Raw genomic sequence first — 14,949 nt, 5'->3', positions numbered from 1 at the left:
AGTTAGAATCTCACTGTGTCACCCAGGCTGGAGTGCAGTGGCATGCTCACAACCACCGCAGCCTCAACCTGCTGTGCTCAGGCAATCCCTCCACCTCAGCCTTCCCAGCAGCTGGAACTATAGGTGCTTGCCACCACACCTGGCTATTTTTTAAAATTTATTGTAGAGATGAGGTCTTCCCAAGTTGCCCAGGCTAGTCTCGAACCCATGGGCTCAGCCAATCCTCTCACCTCCATCTCTCAAAGTACTGGGATTACAGACATTAAGCCACCATGCCCGGCCCCTCACTGGCAATCCTAGTCAAAAAGATTTCACTAATTTCCTACAAAGAATAAATCCTTAACACTGCAGAAATGGGCTTGTTCTTAACTCAGATATATTCTCAGAAAAGCGGCTGGAGGGTGGAAGAAAGAACATAGCTAAAAGCGCTGAACTCACACTGGTTTTGCTGCACACTTGCAGTGTGATAGTGATTGCTGCTTCCCTTTGTTTCTTCTGATGCTGATGGCATTGGTTTGTTTATTTTAATATAAACGGGGGTGGGGTTAGGGTCTTGTTATGTTGCCCAGGCTGGTCTCAAACTCCTGAGCTCAAGCAGTCCTACCACTTCGGCAGATTATAGGCATGAGCCACTGCACCTGCCCAACTGGTTCTTATGAAGCACTGTTGCTTCAGCTGCAGTTCCTTCCATGACACTTCTATGGACCCCAGTATTCGTCAACCATAGCTGTCAACATAAATGACTTTGAACGCTACTGACTGCACTGTCACTGGCTGCTCAGTGCCAGAGAAATGGACTCTGGGAGAAAAATCTCTTCAAATGGAGAAACTCTGTGGCCTCTGTGAACTAATTCTGGGGCTGTGGAGAGAGCCTACCCAGGAAAAGTCACAACTGGAGTGAAGAGCAGAGATCGTGGCCTTCTTCATCTGCAAGATGGTACAGTTTGAGTATTAAATGGGAGAATCAGAGAAAATAGGCAAGTGCTTCTTTACAATGTCAGTTACATCTTGAAGCTAGAACAGGTTGTTTTCACCAGTGTCGTGAGCCTATCTGGTGGCCTGTGTCGGTATTAACCATCAATGTGGATGTGTCCACTTTCTAAGTAACGAAGTCCAAATGATGCCTTAAGAACAATTTAAATTATTTGTATATATTCATGAAGTTGAAACATTCCTACCAGCTTCTGATTCTTAATCTGGGTTGTTATTATAGGGTAACACTACTGTAGGATCTTATTAACCCAAAATGTGACTAGATTTGTGTGAAATAAAAGTAGTTCATAGGCCGGACTCAGTGGGCTCAGCCTGTAATCCCAGCACTTTGGGAGGCCGAGGCGAGTGGATTGCCTGAGCCGGCGGGTTCAAGACCTGCCCGGGCAACTTGGCGAGACCTCATCTCTACAATAAATAAAAAATCAGCAGGGGGTGGTAGCGCATGCCTGTAGTTCCAGCTACTTGGAAGGCTGAGGCGGAAGGATCACCGGAGCCCAGCAGGTCGAGGATGCGGTGGCCGGGAGCGGCCACTGCACTCCAGTCTGGGTGACAGAGTGAGACTCCAACTCAAAAAAAAAAAAAGTAGTTTATTAGCATATAGTTTTTTTAAAGATTCTCCTGGAGGTCAACTCATTTGGAATTTCCATTTTGCGGTACAACCTGTTCTTCTTCAAATGAGGGCTATTCATTCTGAGTAACACAAGTAGCTGTCTCAGCCCAAAGTACTCATTCAGGTTTTCAAATCTTAGGCTTATTAGTACAAGAAAAAGGCATGCAGTTGTGGAATGCTATCGGTAAGCTACAGCTGCAGAAGATCATGGCATCCAGTACCAAAAGCAAGAGAAGGAACATTCTCAGCAACTGAAAGTATAGATGTCATATTTCCAAAGCCTCTCTTTACAACATAGAACAAGGAAAAACAATACTTAAAAGGGTTTGAGGCACAATCACTTCACCAAAAACTTTTAGTGTGGTTCTACCATATTCTGTAACCAAGAGGGGAAAAGCTTTGAATGTTTTGTTTGCTTTTGAGTCAGAGTCTCACTCTGTTGCCCAGGCTGTAGTGCAATGGCACGCTCAAGGCCACCACAGCCTCGATCTGCTGGGCTCAGGCATTCCTTCTGCCTCAGCCTTCCAAGTAGCTCGAACTACAAGCGTAAGCCACCACACCTGGCTTATTTTTTGATTTCTTATTGTAGACACGAGGTCTCACCAAGTTGCACAGTCTGGTCTCAAACCCCTGAGCTTAGGCAGTCCTCTCACCTCGGCCTCCCAAAGTGCCAGGATTACATGCTTGAGCCACGGCACCCAGCCAGCTTTGAATTTTTTAAAGACATAAAACAAACAAAAACATACTAATTTCAGTAAACAATACCTGTCATTAAATGTACTTCAATTGCCTGAGCCTGCAGGTTCAAGACCTGCCTGGGCACCTTGGTGAGACCTCATCTCTACAATAAATCAAAAATCAGCAGGGCGTGGTAGTGCATGCCTGTAGTTCCAGCTACTTGGACGGTTGAGGCAGAAGGATCACCGGAGCCCAGCAGGTCGAGGCTGTGGTGGCCAGGAGCGGCCACTGTACTCCAGGCCGGGCAACAGAGACTCCAACTCAAAAAAAAAAAAATGTACTTCAATATTTTCCATCTCTCAGGAAACAGAATTTTATAATTAAAATATCTTTTCAGGGGGGTGAGGAAGAAAAAAAAATTTTTTTTAAATAAATTAAATAAAATACCTTTTCAGGCTAGCCACAGTGGCTCATGCCTGTAATCTGATTACTTTGGGCCAAGGTGGGGGATCGCTTGAACCCAGGAGTTCGAGACCAGCCTGGACAATATAGCGAAAACTCCTCTCTACAAAAAAAAAATCAAAAAATTAGACAGGGTCTGGTGGCACATGCCTGTAGTCCCAGCTACTCAAGGTGCTGAGATGGAAGGACTGCCTGACCCAGAGGGTGGAGGATGCCATGAACTGAACTGTGATCGTTGTGATCATGTCACTGCACTACAGCCTAGGTGAGTGAGACCTCAACTCACAAAAATAAATAAAATACCTTTTCAACCTTTAACAGTAAAGCAATCATGAAAACATTACTTCATAATATACTTTGTGCCTTGGCTTTACAAAATACATTCCAGAGTTGTCTACAAATGAACAACGTAAAAATCACTTATTGCAGAAAAACCAAAATAAGAGAAAAAACATTGTTTTAAGTTAGATTTGCTCAAGGTAAACATGTAAGGATCATGTATACTTCCATTTATATTATCAAAAGATTCTGAAGATAAACATCATATGGTATAAATGGAGATTCTGGATTCACTTTAGAAAAAATGATTGATGTACAATACACAATATATATTTTTTTTGAGTCAGAGTCTCACAATGTCGCCCAGGCTGGAGTGCAATGGCATGCTCATGGCCACCACAGCCTTGACCTGCTGGGCTCAGGCAATCCTTCCTGCTGGGCTCAGGCAATCCTTCCAAGTAGCTGGAACTACAGGCATTTGCCACCATGCCCAGCTAATTTTTTGATTTTCTGTAGAGACATCTCATCCAGTTGCCCAGGCTGGTCTTAAACCCCTGGGCTAAGATAATCCTCTCGCCTTTGCCTCCCAAAGTGCTGGGATCACAGGCGTGAGCCACCATGTCCAACCCGATGTACGGTACTTATATAATCACTTTAATTAACTATAGATAACATTTACTTCAACTACAGGTAATAAAGTATAACTTCAAATCAAAAATGCAAAAAGTACTGGTTCGATTTGCAACCTCAAAAGGGAAGTTAAGAATCCAAAATTTTTTTCTTCTCAGAAAAAAAATTAATAAGGAAAATTATGAGTTAAACTTTTAAGTTGCAATGCCTTATATCACATCATATTTAAATGAGTTAACTTTAGACTTGTTTTTCTTGTTTTTAAAAAGACCTTCAAAGATAACAATGATATTGTTGAAAAAGTGAATGTCATACACTGAAACTAATCATTATAACAAATCTTCAATTTATTTGAAGCAATTCAATTTCAAAAACTTTTAAGTTACAGCAGTCACAGAAAAAACAGGGAACGGTCAGAAACAATAAAATAATAATCAGGAGTGCTGCATTTTTTTTTTGTTTGTTTTTAACACTGTCATGGCTTTATTCAAAACACAGTTACACAAAAGTATTAACTTCAAAGTTTTTAAGGAGAGATTCTTAAGGAACTGAACACACTATATACATACTGCCATACAAAGAGCATGAAAATAGGACCAAAAACTTCTACAAAATATAAAACCCACCCTTATTTGCATGAAAATACCACCCATAAAGCTAAATAAGTCTTGAAAGCTATCTGGAGGCTATAAGTGTTGTTTTCAAACCAAGTACTCTAGTTTTGATTGCACAATAAGACGACTGATAAGAAAATCAATATATAGGTTCCACTTGAAAAATAAGCATTTTATAATCTGGCATATTATTCAATGAAAATCCTTGGGACTAGAACAGGGCATTCAATCTTCAAAATCAGAAGAAACGTGATGATCTTTTGGAGATTCCAATCCCCTCGCTAAACTTCTCCCAAGTGTTTTACTTCAGTCAGTTGTACAACTTTTTTGGTTTCTCCACAAATAACTTTATAATTCTTAATTCAAAAATGCCAAGTCATACATTTTAAATTTAAAAAGCAGCAACAACACTATAATCAGTCATTTAAATGTATCCCGGTGTAGAAGCATAACTTCAATTAATTTGCTGATACTAACTTTTAAAAACTTACAAATATTCAAAACAAAGGGAAAAAATTTTTGATAGTCAAGATTAAAAAAGCAATAGGCTTTGCCGGGCTCAGTGGCTCAGCCTGTAATCCCGTGCTTTGGGAGGCTGAGGTGAGTGGATTGCCTGAGCCCACAGGTTCGAGACCCGCCTGGGCAACTTGGCGAGACCTCGTGCCTACAATAAATCAAAAATTAGCCAGGCTTGGCAGTGCGCGCCCGTAGTTCCAGCTACTTGGAAGGCTGAGGCGGAAGCATCATCGGAGCCCAGCAGGTCAAGGCTGCGGTGGCTGGGAGCGGCCACTGCACTCCAGTCTGGGCAACAGAGTGAGACTCCAACTCAAAAAAAAAAAAAAAGCAATAGCTTGAACGTGGAGCCTCCATAGCAAAAAAGGGAGATGTACTTTTCTACTCGTTATACTTTATTTAGTAGCCATATAAGGAAACACACACTCACTTCTCTCAAATATTTTTCTCTTTTTCTTTTTTTTTTTTTGAGTTGGAGTCTCACTCTGTTGCCCAGACTGGAGTACAGTGCCATGCTCCTGGCCACCGCAGCCTCGACCTGCTGGGCTCCAGCGATCCTTCTGCCTCTGCCTTCCAAGTAGCTGGAACAACAGGCGGGCACTATCACACCCGGCTAATTTTTGATTTATTGTAGAGATGAGGTCTCACCAAATTCGCCCAGGTGGGTCTCGAACCCGCAGACTCAGGCAATCCACTCACCTCGGCCTCCCAAAGCGCGGGATTACAGGCTGAGCCACCGAGCCCTGCCTATTTTTCTATTTTTAATGGGCATCCACTTGAAAATAAAATCTTAATTTTAGTATTGATTTAGTTTCAAATATTTTTCCAGCTGCCAAGTATGTTCCAATTAAATGCTAAAGCTGATAATGTTTTAAAACAATGGGAATCATTAAAGGTTCTATTCAGAAAAATGAGAAATACACTGCAGAATGGTATCCAAATCATTTGAGAAGCCAACTTAAACTTAAAACTTTGACTTCCATGTCTTACTAATTATCGACAGGCAATTGTTTTGACTTTTGAGGAATACTAAAGCTGCTTCCTAAAGCCTCACGCCTTTCTTTGCCCTAATAATGCAGTCTTAGATGCCATCAACCAAGAAAGACTTACAGTCAGTAGACCTTGTTGCATACAACTGTATTGATTATATATTCGTATCTCAGTAAATACTCAATTTCTTTCACTTATTTAAAACCCAGACAGGTCAGAAAAGGTGGCTGAGGTATAAGACTAAAGGTTTTCCTGGGTATCCACAAGTATCCCAGCTCTTTTGAGATACAGGGAGGGGAATGAAACAGGACGTGAAGGTAATCACAAAGGAATTGCTAAGAGGACAAAAAATGCACACCTGAAAACAAAACAAAATGAACAACTGTTGGTGTGTCATGATCTGCAGCCTGGAGAAAGGGCTCACCTGCATGTCTCTGCACTTCGTATAAGCAAATTTTCCTTCAAAAAGAAAATTGTATCAGTATCCACAAAATCTGTGAACTATACTACTGTAATAGAATCTCAGCAAAACTACACAAACTACATTGCTGAACAGAAACTCCACACAGACCAGGACATCTATTGCTGAATAGAACCTTTACCACTCTGCTTCTACTCTCCAAGTCACTCATGTTGACAAAAAAAGCACCCACTCTTAGCCAAAAAAAGTCATTCTCTTCAAACTAAAGCTCTCTGGATCACCTCTAAAAAAATAACCAACTTATCATTCAAGAGAATATCATTCAACTGAATTACAGCTGATTGCAATTTCAGTTCATTTATAAATAACTTTAAAACCTTATGAATGAAATGCACCATACTACACCTGTGTAAAAGTGATCGTGTTTTAATTATGGGCTAAAAATGACAAATACATTGAGCTTGAATTAGAAAAATTAAGAGTCTAAATAAATTGCTAAGGAATTTCACAATGGGGGGTGTCAATGAAAATTTTCTCTACATACAATATGATCATTAACAGACTAGTAATTCTTATTTGGAATGATAAGGCAAAAATAGTAAAACCACACTTTTCCTATAAAAAGTTACACATTATCTTCTGTAGGGATAGCTATCGTACATGAAGAAACAAAGATGTGATCACTCTATTGCACACCCAGGAACAGCAGGGAATCTGGTCTTAGAATGATCTAGTCATCTTCCTCTTCTCCATCATCTTCAGCATCTCGTTTCCTCTTCTCTCCTCGAAGACCTTCTTCTTCTGAAAGAGTAGAAGGAAAAGTGTAAAATGTTTAATGTAACAAATGAATATTTGTTAAGTTACAAAGTTTCGTATCTTAGTGAAAAGTTAATGGCAGAAGAAAAGTATCTGTTAGTTTCCTCCCTGAATTTCCCTTAATTTCAATGTATTGAACAGACTTAGAAATCCATAAATAATGACAAATTGCTATGCACCCTTGTGGCCAAATCATGAAGTACAGATCAAGAAACTAAGAGCTTGACACCAATGGAATCGTTAGTAAATTTTAAAAATTGTTTTGAAAGATTTAGATAAAGAGCACCAGAGAAGACCAAGTGAGGTGGCTCAAGCCTGTAATCCTAGCACTTGGGAGGCAGACGAGAGAGGATTGCCTAAGCCCACGGGTTCAAGACCAACCTGGGCAACTTGATGAGACCACATCTCTACAATAAATCAAAAAATTAGCCAAGCATAGTGGTGAATGCCTATCATTCCAGCTACTTAGAAGGCTGAAGAGGAAGGATCACCTGAGCCCAGCAGGTCGAGGCTATGGTGGTCATGAGCATGCCACTGCACTCTAACCTGGGAGTGAGACTCCAACTCAAAAAAAAAAAAGAGTACCAGAGAGCAAATCCACACAGGGCATTATCTGGAGTTCAGCTGCCGCTCTCCCATGGATAAGGCTTCACCTGCTCCAAAATGAGAAAGAGCATTTAAAAATAATAAGTTGAGCTCAAGCTTCCATTAGTTTTTCATTCCTTTTTTAAAATAAATGTCATAAGCTGTTTATTTTTTAATGGAATTGATGAATGCCCTGAGACAATTACTCTTTTAAAAAACATTTATTCCTTTCAAGGCACTCTGATAAACAAAGCAAAATCAAAGGGATCAGTAAAAAGTTGCATTATAGAGTCACTTTAGTCTATGAAAAATAACTGTGGCTTTCATTTTAGAATTTGCTTATCACTAGTGTAACTCACCTTCTTCTTCCTCTTCTTCTCCTTCTTCAACATAGTCATCATCATCTTCTTCATCCTTGAAATTCAAATATTCAGTTTGAGAATTTAAAAATCACATCAGATTTTTCACTGTTTGTTGTAACATATTCCAACAAGAGCAAAGAAACTATGGTTGGTCTGTGTCTGACAACCTCTGCCTACCTTATACAGGTCCTTTTTAAAATCCAATTAAATCTCCAGTTCAAGAAAACTTTTGGCAAAGATGGAAATGTCCTATGTCTCTGTCATGCAACACAGTAACCACCAGCTACACATGACTACTGAGCATTTGAAATGTAATCAGTGCAAATAAGAAACTGAATTTTTAATTTTAATTAATTAAAATAACCACGTAAGTCTTACTGGCTGCCATAATGGACAGGGAAACTTTTGACTGTTTTAAAAACAGGGTCTTCTATTTTGCAGACTGAGGTAGTAATATCTGAATCCTAGCTCCCATTTATTTATATGTGTTGAATAAGTCACTTTATTTGTCTGGACCTTAGTTTTCCAATGAATAAAAATAAAGCATTCGTCTAGAAAGAACTACAAGTTCCTTCTGTATCTGAAAATCTACACAACAAAATAGCAAATGTCAATAAAAGTCAAAATAAAACTTGGTCTACAACTCTTGTAGAATGAGTTGTTCTAGATAGCTAAGATTTAAGCATTGCCTTGAAGCACTTGAAACCATTTTTTGTTAACTCTAGCCACCTGAAATACACACCTCTAGAGTGCATTGTATATTCTTCAACCATCTATGCTGAACCTAACTTAGACCTTTTTTCTGAATAGTAATGGTCATCATGTTTTTATGGCTACCGTTTTGATCTTGAACATTCTACCCATCAGTACATGCCAATTCCCTCAGAGCCTGTGATTCTATGCAGGGTAGTTTTCTCCTTTTTAAAAAGACTGTGGCCACTGTCAACTGAAACATTCTAAAGCATCTCCATACCAGAATACCAGCAAGTTACAAGGAGCAGAAGGAACAGATGGGGTAGCAAATAGCAGAGAAAAACCACAATAAAAATCAGAAAAAAAACTACAGACTTAAGCTGAAGAAGAAGGAAGAAAGATGTGGAGAGAGCAGAGCAGGAGAAGAAAAGGGGAGGAGACATTTTAAACATCTCAAATGTGCAAGGAATAATAAAAGAGGACATTTAAATATTTATAACCATAAAAAACACTTTAGATATCAATCATATTTATTACTTGAAAATTTAGAAAAGCCCAAGTCTAAAAAGTGAATTACTTCTCTGGAGCGCTCAATCTTGTTTTAAGCAAACATGATTAGATTAATGTTTTTTTGTTCTTTTTTTTTAAGAAAAAGTATCATTTATTAGATAATATCTCTCAATTAAAACTCAGCTTTTATCAGAAACTTGCTCAGTAGAGACTATGGTCTTCACCTTATTAGGAGAAAATCAAATGTTTCCTCATCTGTGAGTAGTGCAAGGGCACCAGAATTCCCAATCCTCCTAAAGCCTCGACCTCCTCTTTTTTGTGTGTGTGTTTTTTTTTAATTAAAGAGACAAGGTCTTGCTCTGTCACCCAGGCTGGAATACAGTGGCATCATGATAGCTCACTATAAACTCATACTCCTGGCCTCAAGCAATCCTCCCACCTCAACTTCCCAAAGCACTAGGATCACAGGCGTGGGCCACTGTGCCCAGTCCCAACTACCATTTTTAATGAAATATACTACACATACATAAAGTCCTTTATACATATTAATTCCTTGCCTCAGAAGAACACCTGAAATAGTAAGAAATAAAGATGCAAATAAAAAATAGCTTATCAAATATGTTTTCTATTTTCTTCTCATTTCTTTTTAAATCTCAATAGTCTCTGAAGTCCTGGGTCTTAGCTTCTAAAAACAAGACTCCATTTTAAACGTCCAAATTATCTTATTGTGAATCAAAACTCCTTCTGTTGCCTGCTAGCCACACAATGACTTAATGCTGTATCTTAGAAGCTTTTGCTCTATACTTGACCATGTCATTTTGGTTAATATTTCCCAATACTCAATGGAATGGTAAACCTAAACAATTTGCAGTTAGCTGGATCACTTAATACTACTTAGACTTAGGGAGGAATAGAGAAAATAAAGGCCAAATACAAAAAAAACCAAGTCCATTACTTTACCAAATAAATAAAAACGTAGGGGAGAAATGTTCACACTGTATGCTAGTATAAACTAAACAGGTTGGCTTTCCCTATGAATCTTTACAACCCTTAAAGTTCTGTTCTTCATTATCATATGGCTTCAAACCTTCTAACTCACAAAAGACCCAAACAAGTTAAGTCCTATTTTTTCCACACTGATTTCTTTTTTCTTTTTTTCCCCCTTGAGTCAAGGTCTCTCACTCTGTTGCCCAGGCTGGAGCACAGTGACACCATCATGGCTCACTGCAGCCTCCAACTCCTGGACTCAGGCTATCCTCCTGCATCAGCCTCTCAAGTAGCTGGGATTACAGGCACACACCACTACATTCAATTAATTTTTTTTTTGTACAGACAAGGTCTTCTAATGTTGTCCAGGCAAATCTCAAACTCCTGGACTCAAGCAATCCTCTTGCCTAAGCCTCCCAAAAGTGCTGGGATTACAGGCATGAGCCACCATGTCTGGCTTTCATATTTAAGTGGTATCAGAAAGAAATTTTCATTAATCAGTGATACTATCTATTTTACCAATGTAAAAGTCATTAGAACAAATAAAAGTACTAACACTATCCAGCCTAAATAAGAGATGTTATTTTTAGCAATGAAAAGTATTTTAAGTTATGATTAAGAAAATAAAACTCAACGTTAGCAGAAAATAACTAACCTAAATTCCCAGGGACTAAATATCATATGTTCTAGTCAACGACATTTCGCATGAGTTTCCTATGTGCCGGTCAATGTATTAGATGCTGAGATACAAAGATGCATGGCTTCTCCCCTGAAGGAGCTCACCACCCAATAAAAGTGGTCCAATAAGTTTTTACAAGTATCTATAGGCAACAGAAGCCTGACCAAGCTTCCAAGGTAACAGATGAAGGAATGATTGCCTAAGGAAAAAAAGAGAAAGCTTCAATAATGAGGCAACTTCCAGGGCCGAATTTGTAAAGATAAGAATTCATAACTGGGCATGGTGGCTCTCGCATGTAATTCCAGCACTTTGGGAGATGGAGGAGAGAGGATTGCCTGAGCCCAGGAGTTTGAGACCAGCAAGACCAGGGGTGAGACCTTGTTTCTATAATTAAAAAAAAAAAAAAAAATTAGGTGAGCGTGGTGGCACAGGCCTGTAGTTCCAGCCTCTTGGAAAGCTGAGGCGGAAGGATCCCCTGAGCCCAGCAGGTCGAGAGGCTGCAGTAGCTGTGAGCTTGCCATTACACTCCTGCCTGGGTGACAGAGTGAGACTCTGACTTAAAAAAAAAAAAAAGAATTCACAAGGCATGATTTGGATGGTGGTTATACAAGTATATGCAAATGTAAAATTTCATGGAGCTGTATGTAAAATTAGTTCACTTTACATGCTTCACGATATTTATGTTTGCCTCAGCAAAAAATAAAATAAAGTTCATCAGAGAACACAGAAGGTCATTTCAGATTGAGTGAACAACATATACACAGACATAAAGGCAAGAAGCTGCTTGGTGTGATGATTTAATTTGGTATTGAGGGAGGTGAGGCTAGAAAAGGAAGCAGGAGCCAGATAATGAAGGGCCTTGTAAGTCTGGCAGGCAACAGGAAAACATTCAAGGGTTTCAAGAAGCTAGTGATGAGGACCACATCTGCATGAGACTAGCCAGGCCACACTGAGGAGACTGTTCCTAAGTGGTGATGCTGTATTCAGAGAGACCATTTAGAAAGCTCCTGCACAGGTAAAGTATAAGCAAGACTGGGCACGATGGCTCTCACCTGTAAGCCCAGCACTCTGGGAGACTGAGGTAGGAGGATTGTTTGAAGCTGGGAATTAAAGACTAACCTGGGTAACATAGCAAAACCCCACCTCTATTTTTTAAAGTTAATTTTTAAGAAAAAAAAAAAGTATAAGCAAGAGATAATTAGGGGGAAAATTTTTAAGTTTTCCTGAGTGACAGGGACTACTTACTTTACATATATTATCTTGTTAAACATGCTGGGTGTGGTGGCTCATGCCTGTAATCCCAGCACTTTGGGAGGCAGAGGCGAGGGGACTGCCTGAGTCCAGGGGTTCGAGACCAGCCTGGGCAACTTGGTGAAACCTCATCTCTATAATAAATCAAAAAATTAGCTGGGTGTGGTGGCACACACCTGTAGCTCCAGCTACTTAGAAGGCTGAGGTGGAAGGATTGCCTGAGTCCAGCAGGTGGAGGCTGTGGTGGCCATGAGCATGCCACCACACTCCAGTCTGGGTGACAGTGAGACTCCGACTCAATAAATCAATCAATAAAATAAATCCTGAAAACAATCCTAAGAGGTTGGTTTAGTCTCTGTTTTATAAGTGCAGAAACTCACCTGACATGTGGCTCACGCCTGTAATCCCAGCATTTTGGGAGATGGAGGTGAGAGGATTGCCTTAGTCCAGAGGTTCAAGACCAGGCTAGGCAACTTGGCGAGACCTTAAAGTCTCTACAATATTAAATCTCTACAATAAATAAAAAAATTAGCCAAGCATGGTGGCACATGCCTGTATTTCCAGCTACTTAAAGGCTGAGGCAGAAGGATTGCCTGAGCCCAGCGGACCGAGGCTACGGTGGCCATCAGTGTGCTACTGAACTCCAGTCTGGGTGACAGTGAGACTGTGACTCAAAAAATCAAAATAAAAAAAATGAACGCAGAAACTGAGGCTCAGAGACGTTTGTAAAATGGTTCCACCTTACCATGCCATGGGGGCAGATGGATTTGAAGGATATCTGGGAGGTAAAATCAATAGTTGCTTATGATTATCTGGATATAGTATGGGATGGGGGACAATGAAAAAAAAGATAAGCAGACAGATATATGCACACCCACAAGTTAGAAATAACTCAGGTTTCTACAAACACACTTTTTTTTTTGAGTCAGGGTTTCACTCTGTCACTGGGCTGGAGTACAGTGGCATGCTCATGGCTACCATAGCCTCAACCTGCTGAGCTCAGGTGATGCTTCCACCTCAGCCTTCCAAGTAGCTGGAACCAAGGGTGTGTAGCACCATACCCAGATAATTTTTTTATTATAGAGACAAGGTCTCACCATGTTGCCCAGGCAGGTCTCAAACTCACGGGCTCAGACAATCCTCTTGCCTCTGCCTCCCAAAGCGTTGGGATTATAGATGTGAGCCACTGCGCCTGGCTCAAAACACTTTTTTTGTTTTTGAGTTGGAGTCTCACTCCGTCGCCCAGGCTGGAGTGCAGTGGCACACTCACAGCCACCCCAGTGTCGACCTGCTGGGCTCCTGCGATTCTTTTGCCTCGGCCTTCCAAGTAGCCGGAACTACAGGCGTGTGCTACCACACCTGGCTAGTTTTTGATTGATTGTAGAGACAAGGTCTCACCAAGGTGCCCGGGCTGGTCTCGAACCCGTGGACTCAGGCAATTCTCTCGCCTTCACCTCCCAAAGCGCTGGGATTTTAGACATGAGCCACCACGCCTGGCTCAAACACACTTTTTATGGTACTTAGCCCTGTGCCTAAATTCTTTCCATACAGGTGAGAAGGGTCTGGTCACCTGGATTTCTTCTTTCATCAAGTAGGAAAGGCCCACTTCCTCTTCTGCCTCTCCCAGTTCTGAGCCTGCCTCGTCTTCATCCTCCTCCTCCTCTTCCTCCTCCTCCTCTTCTTCGTATCCTTCAGGTGGACCGGCTTCATCTTCATCTTCATCTTCATCATCTTCATCCCCATCTTTAAAAGATGAACAAATGGCTGGGCAGATGTTTCTTGCTAGCGTGAGGGTTCTTTTCACCCCTGCCCAACCACTTCAAGCTCTTAAGCCAATGGGTAGAGAGTATCTCACCGTGACCTTTTTTTTTTTAAGATTTGTCTCACAACATTCAAATTTTCCACTTGACAAGTAGTTTCTAAATACTGGTACTTATCCAGTACATACATGTTCATCAAAACATTATATTGACTAAAGTTTGCTTTACTTTGTGAGCACTTCAATACCTGCTTGTCTATTATTGTCATTTTATGTCATTGTTTATCTATCAAATTTCTTTTTATAGTGAAAAACCTATCGCCCCTAAATAACAACCAGGTATGCTATCATCTGATCTGTTAGTCATCCATTTATCTAAAAATGTATATTCACTATTTAATTCCAGAATACTTTTCATCACCTCAAAAAGAAACCCCATGCCCATGAGCAGTCACGCCCTCATTCTCCTCTCTCACCAGTCCCTGGAAACCAATAATATACTTTCTGTCTCTGGATTTGCCTATTCTGGACGTTTCATATAAATGAAATCAAACAATATATGATCTTTTGCATCTGACTTCTTTCACTTAACAGAACACGTTCAAGGTTCATTCATATAGCATGTATCAGTACTTCATTTTTATTGTTTTTTGTTTTGTTTTTGAGTTGGAGTCTCACTCGGTCGCCCAGACTGGAGTGCAGTGGCCGCTCCCGGCCACCACAGCCTCGACCTGCTGGGCTCCAGCGATCCTTCCACCTCAGCCTTCCAAGTAGCTGGAACTACAGGCATGCGCTACCACGCTCGGCTAATTTTTATTTTTGATTTATTGTAGAGATGAGGTCTCGCCAAGTTGCCCAGGCGGGTCTTGAACCCGCGGGCTCAGGCAATCCACTCACCTCAGCCTCCCAAAGGTGCAGGATTACAGGCTGAGCCACCGAGCCCGGCCAGTACTTCATTTTTATGGTGGAATATTACACTGTATAGATAAATCACATTTTAAAAATCCATTCATCAACTGATAGACACAAGTTGTTTCTACTTTTTGGTTATTAAGAATGGTTCTAGCCGGGCTCGGTGGCTCAGCCTGTAATCCCGCGCCTTTGGGAGGCTGAGGTG

The 14,949-nt window shown here is 40.6% G+C and overlaps 1 protein-coding gene across 4 annotated transcripts in view; it reads right to left on the bottom strand.

Moving 5' to 3' along the window:
- Nucleotides 1-6,598: 6,598 nt before the first annotated feature.
- The window catches only part of ANP32E (acidic nuclear phosphoprotein 32 family member E), a 14,562-nt gene continuing 6,211 nt past the window's right edge, over nt 6,599-14,949 (bottom strand). For 2 of the 4 annotated variants that reach the window (XM_008063436.1, XM_021715207.1), the window contains 3 exons: nt 13,644-13,816; nt 7,951-8,005; nt 6,601-6,991 (listed from right to left, as the gene is read on the bottom strand). In XM_008063436.1, the coding sequence (XP_008061627.1) occupies nt 6,921-6,991; nt 7,951-8,005; nt 13,644-13,816 (299 nt within the window). In that variant the 3' untranslated portion in view covers nt 6,601-6,920. Of the gene's footprint in view, nt 6,992-7,950; nt 8,006-13,643; nt 13,817-14,949 lie in introns of all 4 variants that reach the window. The other 2 variants (XM_008063437.1, XM_021715208.1) reach the window with 2 other exon arrangements.

This window comes from Carlito syrichta, unplaced genomic scaffold, assembly GCF_000164805.1.
Source record: "Carlito syrichta isolate Samal-C Ts95f unplaced genomic scaffold, Tarsius_syrichta-2.0.1 Scaffold306837, whole genome shotgun sequence".
NCBI classification, from domain to species: Eukaryota; Metazoa; Chordata; class Mammalia; order Primates; family Tarsiidae; genus Carlito; species Carlito syrichta.
The sequence above is the reverse complement of the archived record's forward strand: the minus strand, read 5'-3'. Positions and strand labels throughout refer to the sequence as shown.